The sequence below is a fragment of the Epinephelus lanceolatus genome, chromosome 12, assembly GCF_041903045.1.
Source record: "Epinephelus lanceolatus isolate andai-2023 chromosome 12, ASM4190304v1, whole genome shotgun sequence".
Taxonomy (NCBI): Eukaryota; Metazoa; Chordata; class Actinopteri; order Perciformes; family Serranidae; genus Epinephelus; species Epinephelus lanceolatus.
In genome coordinates, this window is record NC_135745.1 from 21,398,911 (window position 1) to 21,411,233 (window position 12,323).

The window sequence follows — 12,323 nt, forward strand, 5'->3', positions numbered from 1 at the left end:
AAAGGGCCTGTCACAGCATCACAGCACAGTAACATGCTAAAATATACCTTCAGTCCCAACTTACATCAGGTTTAGACCCAACCTTATGGAAAATAAATCAATTCAAAGAAAATTAAAAGAAATAAATCAATTCTTTCTATTAAGTGTGACATTACCAGTCCTTCCGTGTTACTTGTAGAGTATCATATCCAGTCTTGACTAGATTATTGTATTACTGCTCCAAAATCATGTTTCACAACAGATTTGTATCTAAAATAGCTTCAAAGCTGCTTCTAAGTGGCTTTACCCCTACACACTCCTGACACCCTGACGTTATTGGATTTCTTAATGTGATTGAGTACAGAAACACAGAGCTTCAGTGCTCATCTCTTCTTGCTGGTACTTTCCAATATGATGTCATACAAACAGGGGTAGAAAGTAAATTTACTCAAGTACGATACGTCAGTACAATTTTAATTTTAATTTTACACTAATTTGTTATTCCATTTTTAGGCTTGAAGTTACTTTTTAGATTATACTCTAACAGACAAAACATGTAAAATATAATGTGCTAATACAGATTAAACTACCAAAAAGTGTATAAAGCCATTAGCATTAGCTCCCTCTGGGCTAATTACAACATTGTAGCACTGATTACGTGTTAAACACCACTGACACAAGCCATTCTGGATTATAAGTGCTACTAATTTCAATACAAAATGTGCATTTGGTTGCTAAAACTTGTAATTAAAGTGTATGCAGGACTTTTACCTGTAATCACATATTTTGTATTGTGGTACTGATGCTTTAATTCCACTGCATCAAACAGAAGGAGAAGTGTGTTCTGTTGAGTGAACCAAATTGTTTATACAAGGATAAAGACAATGCGGATATGACTAAAACCCTTAACTTGTCCTCCATTTTGCTCACACAAAGCCAGATTGTAGTTTGGTATTCAAAACAACAGTATTTCCAGCCTATGATGCTTCAGTAACTCAGCTCCCTGAGTGGCTGGGTCTTTTCGTGCACAGTCATATCTCAGGGGCAACATGCCAACTTCCAACCACCGCAGCCACCTGAGCCCTCAGGGCAAAAATGTGAAAATCTCCGTGAAAGAAATATTTGTGCACTCTGGCTGCTATCTAGTCGCCAAACATCACCAAACTCTTTCATGCTGTGTAAAGGGCACGGTACAGCCAGTAGCACCAGTGCAGTGTGGCTGAGAGGTGTAGAGTGTCACTGGCTCAGCTCTGCTGCCCTGCGTCTCCCTTCACAATCACTGAATCTCAGCTAGTCAGCAGCACTGCAGCAACGACAGCTCTTTATGCAGGGAAGGAGAAAGAGAAGACACAGACAGACAGGCAGAGAGGGAGAAAAAGAGTCTCTGACATATGTATTATACATGTTTATTATTTGCTGCAGGTTAGTCTCAGGAAAGACTGAAGCTGCAAAGATACGCTCCAAGGCTGCAGCAAACCTGCCAGTATTGGATGACTTTGATTTGTACCCCATCCTCTTTGTCCTTTTTCCTCTCTGTGAGAGTGTGATTATCAGACACTTAAGTGTGTAAGAGTAGTTGGCAGCCTGGGTATGTTTGCATGTTCTGTTTATTGCATGATGTCCTCTAAAACCTGATTAAGGATTGTGAAGCTGCTGACTTGTTCTTCAAATACAGCATAATAAATAAGCTCCAGTATGCACACACACCAAAGCTGACAAAAATAAAGTACTAGACAAGGGTGGGTGACAATTTATCGAGTAGTCTTATGACACAATGCTTCACAAAATAGATTGGACGAAGCCATGCAGTGTAAAAATGGACAAGGAGTGTGTATGTTTATCTGGAGCGTGAGAAAGAAAAGGAGAAATAAAAGGATTAAATGGATGAATCAGATATCAGGAAACAATTCTCAACACAGCACTATGTCGAATCTGGATTGTGAGGATGAAATCTTCTGAGGGAAAACCTCTCCCAGAGACACATATTTAAATATTTCTGATAAATAGTAAGTGGATCTTAGAGAGTAGTTTGAGATCAGACACATTTTTTGTTCAGTGCTGGACAGATTTGGCAAACATCCAAAACAAATCCTCAAAAGAACTATCAATAGCCCAATCTGCATCTCCTGACACTCACGTGCTGCTGTTGAAACCAATGCAATTACCCAAATGTGATTCCAGCTCGTGCACAGTTAGGTTTAAAGTTGAACATCTTGGGTGTGACTGTGACAGGACACGCTACACCTCGCATATTGTGACTTTATTGTGCGCAGTAACAGTTTGGCCTAGTTTGATCCAGGATCTATTATGGACCTGAGAGACAACCTTCGTGTGTGCCGGTCTCTGATTGGATCCTTAAGGTGCCATTCAGGTTCCGGCTAAGTCATTTGCATGAGGAGGAGACTATAAATAAGTAATGGTTTAGGGAACGCCTTCCTAGGCGCACTCCGCTGATGCAGTTGGGACAAGAGCAGTACAGAGCTATTGTCTGAGAAGATACCACCGTGATGGCTTATAAAGTGTCTTCATCGTCTTCTTACAGGAAGTTGTTTGGCGGGGAAAGAGTCACGGCCAGGAGCAGCTACTCCAGCCGCCAGCTCACCAGCCCGGTGCGCACCTCCCGCGTATCCTACGGTCTCTCCTCCGCCCCGGCCGTCTACGCAACCAAGACCCAGAGGCTCCGGAGCAGCGCAGGCATGCCCCGGCTGTCCTCCGAGCAATTGGACTTCTCCCTGTCCGACGCCATAAACAGCGAGTTCATCACGAACCGCACCAACGAGAAGGCGCAGATGCAGTCGCTCAACGACCGCTTCGCCAGCTACATCGAGAAGGTGCGCTTCTTGGAGCAGCAGAATAAGATCCTGCTGGCGGAGCTGGAGCAGCTTCGGGGCAAAGGCACGTCCCGGGTGGGAGATCTGTACGAGGACGAGATGCGAGAGCTGAGGCGCCAGGTGGACCAGCTCACCAACGAGAAGGCCCGGGTGGAAGTTCACCGGGATAACCTGGCGGACGACATCGACAGGCTGAGAGAGAAGTAGGAGGCGTGGCACGTCTCTGTGCTCGACTGTGTGATGATACAGAAACTCTATACAAAAATTGTCATGTAGTGTATGCACTTTAATCACATTATTATAAGTGTTTGCATGCCCCTTTATTACTCATAAACATGCTATATAGACTTTAACACAGGCTTGACTCCAGTTTCTAAACATAAAGGCACTGCGCAAAACCTGTGCTGCTGCAACTCTGTGTCTGAAGTTTGTTTCACGCACATGTTTTCATGCATTAAAAAAAAGTGGAGGCAGAAAATGAGGTCATGGCAGTTTTTAAGGTGGAAAAGTCTTATTTGCTGTTTGTCTTTGCAGGCTGCAGGATGAGATGGCCCAGCGGGAGGAGGCTGAGGGCAACATGCAGAGTTACAGACAGGTACAGTATCATTCACCTCATGAAATAAAGAGGTTAATCTTTGCCTCTGTTATGTGTCAGAGATAGGGATTTTGCAAAGAGATGCTGATGGCTCCTGAGCGCCACCTCCCTTGCTATCCCTAAACCTTAAACTGGTGATGCCAAAGTTGTTATATAAACCTCAGATACCTCTATTAGTCTCACTTCTAACAGTAAAGTGGTCTAACTGTTCATTTTCTCCTCTGCTCCCTCCTCTATCTAATTATTGCCCATGAGCTGCACAGACAGGAATGTACTTTTCTGATGGCACAACAGCAGATTTTAGCCATGATCCGAAATAGCCGCAGAGCAGAACTGACCCCCGTCTCGGTACAAAAGGCCAAGTTGTGGCTCCTGGGTTAAATCAGGCCTGCAATGAGAGGAGATCTTTTTAAGTCTGACTGGTCACACTGAATGAGCTGGACACAACAACAGTTCGGACCCAATGTGGTTATCAGAGCGAGAAGACAAGCCCCCATGTGATCCGGCTGTCTCGTCCGAGGGGGGAGCATCAGCACATTAAAACCTCACTCATTATGGGCTTGTCAGTGATTGTTCCCTATCACTGGGTTTCATGGTGATTAATGAAGTAGCGGCGAGTCGTGCAAAAAGTTTCAAATGGGTGTCACGGTATGAGAAAAGATGAAAATCAGAACCAAATGAGGTGCATTTGCACAGCTGCAGACTTAGGAACAAGACTTAAATCTCCAGTGATTATGTGCTTTTTAGGAAATGCACTATGTTATCATTACATTGCACCATCATGACCTTGTCTAGATGAATGGCAGGAAGGAAGTCCCCCTGTGGCCTGTCATGGTGGTACTCTGACAACAATGCAGGGCCTGCAGCAGGCTCTCGCTCAGTCAGGCAGACAGTCACTCCTCCAGCCCCTGGGCCTGTTTGGGAAACCCTGCTGAATAGCACACTTTGTTTGTGGCATTAGAGCAGGGGGCAAAGCTGCTCCATTTGCTGATACCTCAGTAACCAGCCTGCCAACGCCCTGACAAAGCACGGCGGTGTGGTGCAACAGCGAGTGTGTACGTGGGAGGGACAGAAAAACATAGAGCATAATGGGATGTTTTGAAAACAGTCAAATGTTTTACATTAAAAAAAATGTTAATAAGAGAACATTTGCTTCGTGCTTAATTCAGTAAAGTTATAATATGGTAAGATGCTGTAATTACTGTATCTTAAAGCACATGGTAACAGAGGGATGACTATGCTTCTCCCAAAAGAGCCAGTAGAGACTTTCAGTTTAAGAATTCAGTTAGGTAACAGCAAATGGGATTAAGGGCCTCTTGAATAAGGCTCTATGGCTCCACAGTGCCTCCTTTATTAAATAAAATTCATTTATATAGGGATTGAAACAATCTCCTACATTTCATTTTACATTTTTTCCCAGAAGAAAGGACAGGCAGAGGTGGCTTGGTTTTTTTTTTGTACAGTAAGTGGCCTCGGGCTCCATATGACAAACCCCAGAGATATATTCAGATCTTTTACATGAGTAAAAGTAGAAATGAGTTAAAGTCATGCATTAATTAATTAAGCAGAAAGAAAAATGAATAAATTTAAAGTACCAAAAGTGGAAGCACTCATGTTTAAAGACTTATTTCAGAGTGTTATATTATCAATAATATTTTGTATCATTGGTTATTATTGTAATTTGTTGATAGGTAGCCAATTTTAGGTACTTTATACACTTTTTCATGTGAAATCTTGCTCCGAAAAGTGATGAGTAACTCTTAATGTCAAAGAAATATAGCCCCTTGAAAAGTACTTTATTTTCCTATACAATAAAAATCATTAAATAAAGTTAAAATACTTCCGCAGTTCTCTGTGTATTCAACACACGGAAATCACGAGAAAACATCTGCAGCGACGCTTGTCATGTGCCTGCGGTTGCTCTCTATTAGATGCATGTGTCTGTGACCTTCTCACGACACACTGGGTCATTTTGTGTAAATGGCTGTTGCGCCTGTACAGCATGTGAAAGTGCATTGTCTTTCTGTGTCAGCAACACGTAATGCACAAGTCATGTCTCCTTCACAAGTCACCTTATTAAGAGTCGCTGTTACTACACAGGATGTGGACAATGCTGCCCTCGCCAGACTGGACCTGGAGCGGAAGGTTGAGTCACTCCAGGACGAGATCAACTTCCTCAAAAAGCTGCATGATGAGGTAAGCTTCCTTTTAATGTGGCTAAAGCTGACCCAGTCTACTGCGGAAACACTGCACATGTACTGCCTAATAAGCTAAAGGCACCCTAATGAATACTGGGCCAAGCAGTCCGAGGTATTTGTTAATCTGCCCAGAGTACCAAATCCCTAGCTTTCAATGCATCAGAGAAATTTCAATACAGTCATAAAAAAGCACACAAAAAGACATTAAAATAAATATAACGTCTGTCGTGTAAGCAGGCAAAAAATGAAAAGTACATACATGCTGGTGTTATCGATTGTGGTGCAGGAAATGCTGGAGCTGCAGAACCAGATCCAGCAGCAGCAGCATGTGCAGGTGGACATGGAGATGGCTAAACCTGACCTGACAGCTGCCCTGAGGGACGTCCGTCTGCAGTATGAGAACCTGGCCTCCAAAAACATCCAGGAGTCCGAGGATTGGTACAAATCCAAGGTAAGGATTTCCCACAAAGTTGTGAAGTACGTCATTAAAAAGAAAATGTCCAAGACAATCAAAAGCAACATAATAAATGGACCAGAACATTAATATAACCTCACATTAAACACATCTCAGATCCATAAAATCTAAAGTAGCTAATGCAGGCACTCTGACAATACACAAATGAGGAGAGAAATTTTAAAAAGACTTAATTATAGTGGCTAAATCATTACATATATACATATAGTGCTGATGTTATTTCATATATAAAGTATTTACAATCATTACAGCATGTTTCAACCACACAAGATCTTCATCAAGGCTTTAAAATCAGGCCTGACAAAGACCTACAGTGGTCAAAACATGTCTCTCTCAACGATTTAGCTGCTAAAATTAAGGCTTTTTAATATTTTCTTTCTCATTTACATATTTTTGGAGTGCTTTCCTGTGTGTCCTGTGGTTCCCCGTTTTCCATGAGCACTTGATCTTGTGTTTTGACCTATGTTTGAGTCTACAGAGCAACCACTCATCTGTTTTTCCTGGCATTAATCAATATTTTTATAAGAACAGTTCATCACATGAGTAGTTGTATATGACACTGATGACTCGTAGCAATGAACTCACCAGATTCACCTGATTCTGCTGTTTGCCTTAGCTCTATGGAGCATTTTAGCATCTTTCAGCTCTTTGTTTTGGTTTTGTGGCCCCCATCTTTACTGTTTGGGTCCAGTTTTGTGGCCCTTGTTTAATGTTGGGGGAGCCTAAATTCAAAAAGGCATGAAATCAGGGTGCACAGTAGCTCACCTTGTATAGTGTATGCTCATGTGCAAAGCCTGTGTCCTTACACAGCAGCCCGGGTCTGATTCCAACCTGAGGCTCTTTGCTGCGTGTCATCCCCTCTCTCCCCCTTTCCTGTCACTCTTCACCTGTTTTATCAAATAAAGGCAAAAAGCCCTCCTAAAAAAAGTAATAAATAAAATAATCTGCCTAACAGTAGACTCATTCTGCCTCTGAGACTTTTGAATAGTCAGTTGTTGCGAACAGTGCTGCCTTAAAACTGCTTCAGCACAAAGCTGCAGTGTCACGTCTCTTTTTTTGGCCGCCTCTTTCAAAATTTACATGCTTCACGCTATCTGCCACAGTCGCTCACCCTCAGCCTGTGATTCATCATTTATTGAGCGGTTGATTTTTCAGTTCTTCCCTCCTCTCTCTCTCTATGTTTGTCACTGTTGTTGCCAGTATGCTGACCTCACTGAAGCTGCAGCCAGGAATAATGATGCTCTGAGAGTGGCCAAGCAAGAGGCCAATGACTACAGACGCCAAGTTCAGGGGCTTACTTGTGAGGTGGATGCCCTTAAAGGAACTGTGAGTATGCAGTTTTAGGTTTACACTGTAGTGTACAAGACAATGATGCAAAAGAAGAAAAAAGAATTTAATTTATGTATGTTTGAAATCAAAGAAATGCAGCACAGAAAGTTCAGAAAAAGCTGCATGGCTTTAAATAAAGACACAGCAAGTAGATATTTATTTTCACAGGTCACAACCCAATAAAATCACCCTCCAATTTGAAACAAGTTATTTTCTTTGCCTGAGTGTCATTTTGCTCCCTCTTGGCTGCCGTCCCAGAATGAGTCCTTGGAGCGCCAGATGAGAGAGATGGAGGAGAACTTCTCCCTGGAAACGGGCGGTTACCAAGACACTATCGGCCGCCTGGAGGAGGACATTCACAACATGAAGGACGAGATGGCCCGTCACCTTCGGGAGTACCAGGACCTCCTAAATGTTAAGATGGCCCTAGACATTGAGATTGCCACCTACAGGAAGCTGCTGGAAGGAGAGGAGAGCAGGTGAGGGATGTATGAGAGGCTAGATATACATAGGAATATTCATGACGTGCAACAAAGACACATATGGACTGTATTTTTTTGTCTTTTCAGAATCACCACCCCACTGCCAAACTTCTCATCTCTAAACCTGAGAGGTAGTGTCACAGTGTGCATGCTGATGTCACAGCAGGAAATTATATTGTCTGAAAATAAAACAACACACTATTTCTTCTTGCTCTTCCAGAAACAATGATTGAAACCAAACCTCATTTTGAATCTACAACAACCAAGAAGGTTCTCATCAAGACCATCGAGACCAAGGATGGTCAGGTAGTATCCACTTGAATTGATTTTCAATCGATGAAGTAGTTTTCTGAAGGTCATTTGCAGCCAGACGCACAACCCTGTTCACCTTTTCTCTCTGTCCTCTGCCTCCTCCTCGTTCAGGTGATCAACGAGTCGACCCAGAACCACGATGACATGGAGTAATAATGTCTTTGTCTTTGCCAAACAATCAACAAAAGCAATACGAAGAAACACATTTCACTGGGGGCTACGAGCAAGCAAACAAACCAACAACACCAACAACACAAAAAGCAAACAGCTTCAAAAAGTGCCTTTATATGTGATGATCCAGTAAGCCTGTTAGTTGACACAGACTGTATTTTGCTTCCTCCTCTGCTGAGAGTATTATCTTTTGTCACATTTGTTTAGACACAATAATGAAATCAGCACAACATAGAAATCCTTATTGAGGTCTACAAAAATCTTTCTCTGTAACCAAAGTAGTATTTTTGATCAATACAGCATGCACACTCCGGGAAATCTGTATGCTAAAGATGTCACAATTGCCTGTACGCAGCAATAAACCAGTAAGACCGTAACTCAACACTGTGCACGAGGTGTAGTGCTTTGTGGTATTTGGTATTCATATTTGCTGGTAATATTTTTGTGGTGATGAAGTTGCAGTACATGGAACAATTTCTCATATGATAAAGGTGGAAATTGTCATCATTTTAAGAACCAAAGTGCACATTTTCAAGTAAATAAATCATGCTGGTTGCATGAAATCCAGATTTTTCTCAATGAGGTAAAAAAAATACATATAACCGCTGTTTCAAGAAGAAGATTTTTATGCTTTGTAGGAGCAGATATAAGACACTAAAGACCAGAATAAACATCTATTCATAGAACAAAGATAAACACACTTTTATTCAGGAGCTTCAGCAGCATCCTGTGGTTGATGCAGCATCTATCCGCTCACCGCACCTTTCACCACCCTTCACCTAAAGGCATTTACATACACAAGTGATTTACCAGAGTTAAATCAATGACTCTTAACCACAACTCACATTACAAGCTCCACAGAGAGGCTTTTTGCAGGGCTGTGGTTTTAGATGACATTAAGATGTACAGCTGTACCTAATAAACTGTTAACTCAGTGTGCAGTATCACAGTTGAATAATGATAGCTTATTAGTAGCTCACCAGCCTATCAGTAGCCTTGACTCTGCCCTCCTTGACTCTAAAAAAGAGGACAGGTCAAGAGTGAACTTTGAAAGTCAACTTGTAAGCCAACATGGACGAGTGTTTAGAAAAAAAAAAGGAATTTTGAACATCTACAGCCCAGTTACAAGTGGGGTAGGGGGAAAAATTGATACAGTATTGTGATATTATGCTGGCAAAATTGGTGAGGGATGCCAAGCATTAGTTTTTTTTAAATTATTATTATTAAATTAATCATATTGCAAATACAAATTAAACTTTTGGTAGCCTACTAGAGTAATAAAATTATTTTTTTTCCTGTTCACTGGATGCATGTTGCTGCTATAAAAATGATTGAAATGAAATAAACACAAAGTTTATCTTATTAGATAAGGGTTTTGACATAGTTTTTCTTTTTGAAAAAAAGTAATAAATCACAGTATACTGAAATATGTTATTGCACATGCTCAGCATATTGCAAAACATTAAAAAAATCTCAATATTGTAGCAAGACTTGAGTATTGTGATAATAGAATATGGTGGGGCGCTGGACAAACTGATGAAGATCATGTGATGTGATTGAAAGCTTCAGAATGCTACTAAACTGACCTTGAGGTAAGGTTGTTGTCAACAATATATTAAGCTCATATTAACTGCAATAAGCTTGTAATATTTTGTGTAATATAGATTGTAATCTATAATCTATTAAATATCAATTGTAAGGAGCAAAAATTACGATTTATCAGGGGTCATTTGTTTAAAATGCTATCAATATGTATCAACACTGACATTGCATATTAGATATAATGTGCTGTGTAGGATGTAACAAAGTACTTTTACTCAAATACTGTGCTTAAGCTATTGATTCTTGAGCATTTCCATTTTATGCTACTTTATACTTTGACTTTACCTCATTTCAGATTGAAATATTCTACTTTTTTTTTTTTTTTTTTTTTTTTTTTAACTCCACGACATTTATCTGGCAGTTATAGTCACTTTTCAAATTGAAATTTTACATGTAAAATATGATTGGTTAATAAATAATGATGCATTTTGATAAATTACTATCGACAGTATATAAAGTTTTTAATTTTAGCTCCACCTCAACCAGTTTACTCACACATGTACCAAAACTATAATACAACAATAGGCTGTTCTGTGGCCTAATGAGTACTTTTGATGATGTAAGTGCATCTTGTATTTTTTGATAATACTACTGTTTTTTTATTTTATTTGAATAACATTTGACTGCAGGACTCTAATTGGGCGATTTTACATGGTTGCATTGCTACAGTTAGTAGAGAATATGATATTATGTTGATAAAAATGAAGTCTAAGCTTCACAAAATCACATTTTGTCACAAGCACAAGTCAGTTGTTGAAAATACTATCAAGATAACTGATGCTGCCCTGTGAGATCTCGGTTTGCAGTTTGCAGAATAAGAGATGCTTTAATCAGAATCAGTTTACTTAAAAAGATATGCCAGCTGGTTTACAGCAGTTGAAATGCTGATGTGCAGAGTATGCTGTATTTGACTGCCATCTGCCGGTTATTAAGGTGAACTGAACTCCCTCCAGCGGTAGGTCATTTACAGGCTATGTTTAGTCAGATGTAGCCCGAAGCATCACAAAATCACATTTTAATTGAGCATGTATTTCACCCGGACCAAATATCGCGATGATTTATCCCAGATACCTTAAAAACGTTATTTTATCAAAAGAGAATCTGCCGATATTTTTTTTATTATCACAGATGATTTTGGGGCTCTTCAGGTGAGCGCAGCTGGATCTCTGCTCATTTTAATAATCCGTCATACTTGTCAGTTAATTAATGTCGCTTGTTTTCGCCGGTCTGCCCCGAGAGATCAGTGTGTTTGTCGACAGAGCAACTTTCTCCATGTGACGTGACTGTCAGAGGAAACACAAACCGAGGGAGATGCCGACATGTTCCGTTTAAACTCTGTCCCTCGGTTTATTCATCATTTCCACATCTTGCTGTCAGTCAACTTCGCCAGAAATGAAAAGGTAGCGGGTTGTGAGTGACACAGGTGAGTGCTTTCTTCTTCGGCGCTTGGATTTGGCGAGTGAAACAAAAATGGAGTCAAGTTTCAACAGGTTTTGAGTAAAATGAGAGGAAAACTCAGAGTGACCGATTCAGACTAAAGCTTTGTGACCTTTTATCCGGTGATGGGCTCGGTGACTTCTGCTCTCACACGGACAAGAAACGCGTTGGTGAAAGTGGGCTCAGAGCCGGAGAACCATGACCCGGAGAGGAGCCAGTCCGCCCCGGAGACGGACCGGGCCAAGAAGAAGAGCTCGCGGTTCAACGTCGCGAGCCAGACCGGACGGCAGAGTTCCCGACAGTCGCTGTCCGAGGTGCTGAGCAGACAGGACTCCGACGGAGCCAGACTAAGTTTGAAGAAGAAGACTTCTGAAGGTCAACAGAGCGGTGAGTTCAACACAGAAGTTACCTGTTGGTATAATTATTGCTATAAAGTAACACATAAAATACATTTACTCAAGTACTGTACTTCTTGAGGCGCGTGCACTTCGCTTGAATATTTCAATTTTATGCTAAGCTACTTTACAGCCTGCTTCTACTTCAGTGCATTTCAGCTTTCATACGTAACACTTAAGTTATTTAAAGATGTTATCCTACAGTAAAGAAACAGTTTAAAGCTCAATCTTTGCCACTTGCAAAACTACATGAGTTGTGACGCACTGATAATTTAACAGACATGTGCCATTCTGCATAATGAACACTTTTAATTTTGTTGCTAATACTTATGTACAAGTACATTTTAATTGCAAGACTTTTAATAGTAATAGAGTATATTTCATAGTGTGATATTGCCACTTTGAATACTTCCTTCAATGACATAGCAGACTGACTTTTTCCACAGCAGACATTTTGTCTCCTCACGGCAGGAAAAAAAAGAACAGGTGGCTCAGATTCTTTAAGTAGCACAGTGAA

The 12,323-nt window shown here is 40.8% G+C and overlaps 2 protein-coding genes across 3 annotated transcripts in view; both read left to right on the forward strand.

Annotated features, from left to right (window-relative positions):
- Positions 1-2,402: 2,402 nt before the first annotated feature.
- Positions 2,403-8,754, forward strand: viml (vimentin like). Its single transcript, XM_033650965.2, has 9 exons — positions 2,403-3,013; positions 3,345-3,405; positions 5,506-5,601; positions 5,890-6,054; positions 7,279-7,404; positions 7,666-7,886; positions 7,977-8,020; positions 8,110-8,195; positions 8,313-8,754. The coding sequence occupies exons 1-9, from the start codon at positions 2,487-2,489 to the stop codon at positions 8,352-8,354; spliced, it is 1,368 nt and encodes a 455-aa protein (XP_033506856.1). The 5' UTR covers positions 2,403-2,486; the 3' UTR covers positions 8,355-8,754.
- Positions 8,755-11,521: 2,767 nt separating this feature from the next.
- Positions 11,522-12,323, forward strand: part of pde1cb (phosphodiesterase 1C, calmodulin-dependent b) — a 126,611-nt gene continuing 125,809 nt past the window's right edge. For both annotated transcript variants that reach the window (XM_078173101.1, XM_033650961.2), the window contains exon 1: positions 11,522-11,798. In XM_078173101.1, the coding sequence (XP_078029227.1) occupies positions 11,537-11,798 (262 nt within the window). In that variant the 5' untranslated portion in view covers positions 11,522-11,536. The remainder of the gene's footprint in view (positions 11,799-12,323) is intronic.

What these genes read in the sequence shown, in the direction of transcription:
- viml (XM_033650965.2), top strand. Translation starts at nt 2,487, where the DNA reads ATGGCTTATAAAGTGTCTTCATCGTCTTCTTACAGGAAGTTGTTTGGC. An exon ending in ATCGACAGGCTGAGAGAGAA is followed by an intron (nt 3,014 to 3,344) that starts GTAGGAGGCGTG and finishes TTGTCTTTGCAG; the next exon opens with GCTGCAGGATGAGATGGCCC. An exon ending in TCAAAAAGCTGCATGATGAG is followed by an intron (nt 5,602 to 5,889) that starts GTAAGCTTCCTT and finishes ATTGTGGTGCAG; the next exon opens with GAAATGCTGGAGCTGCAGAA.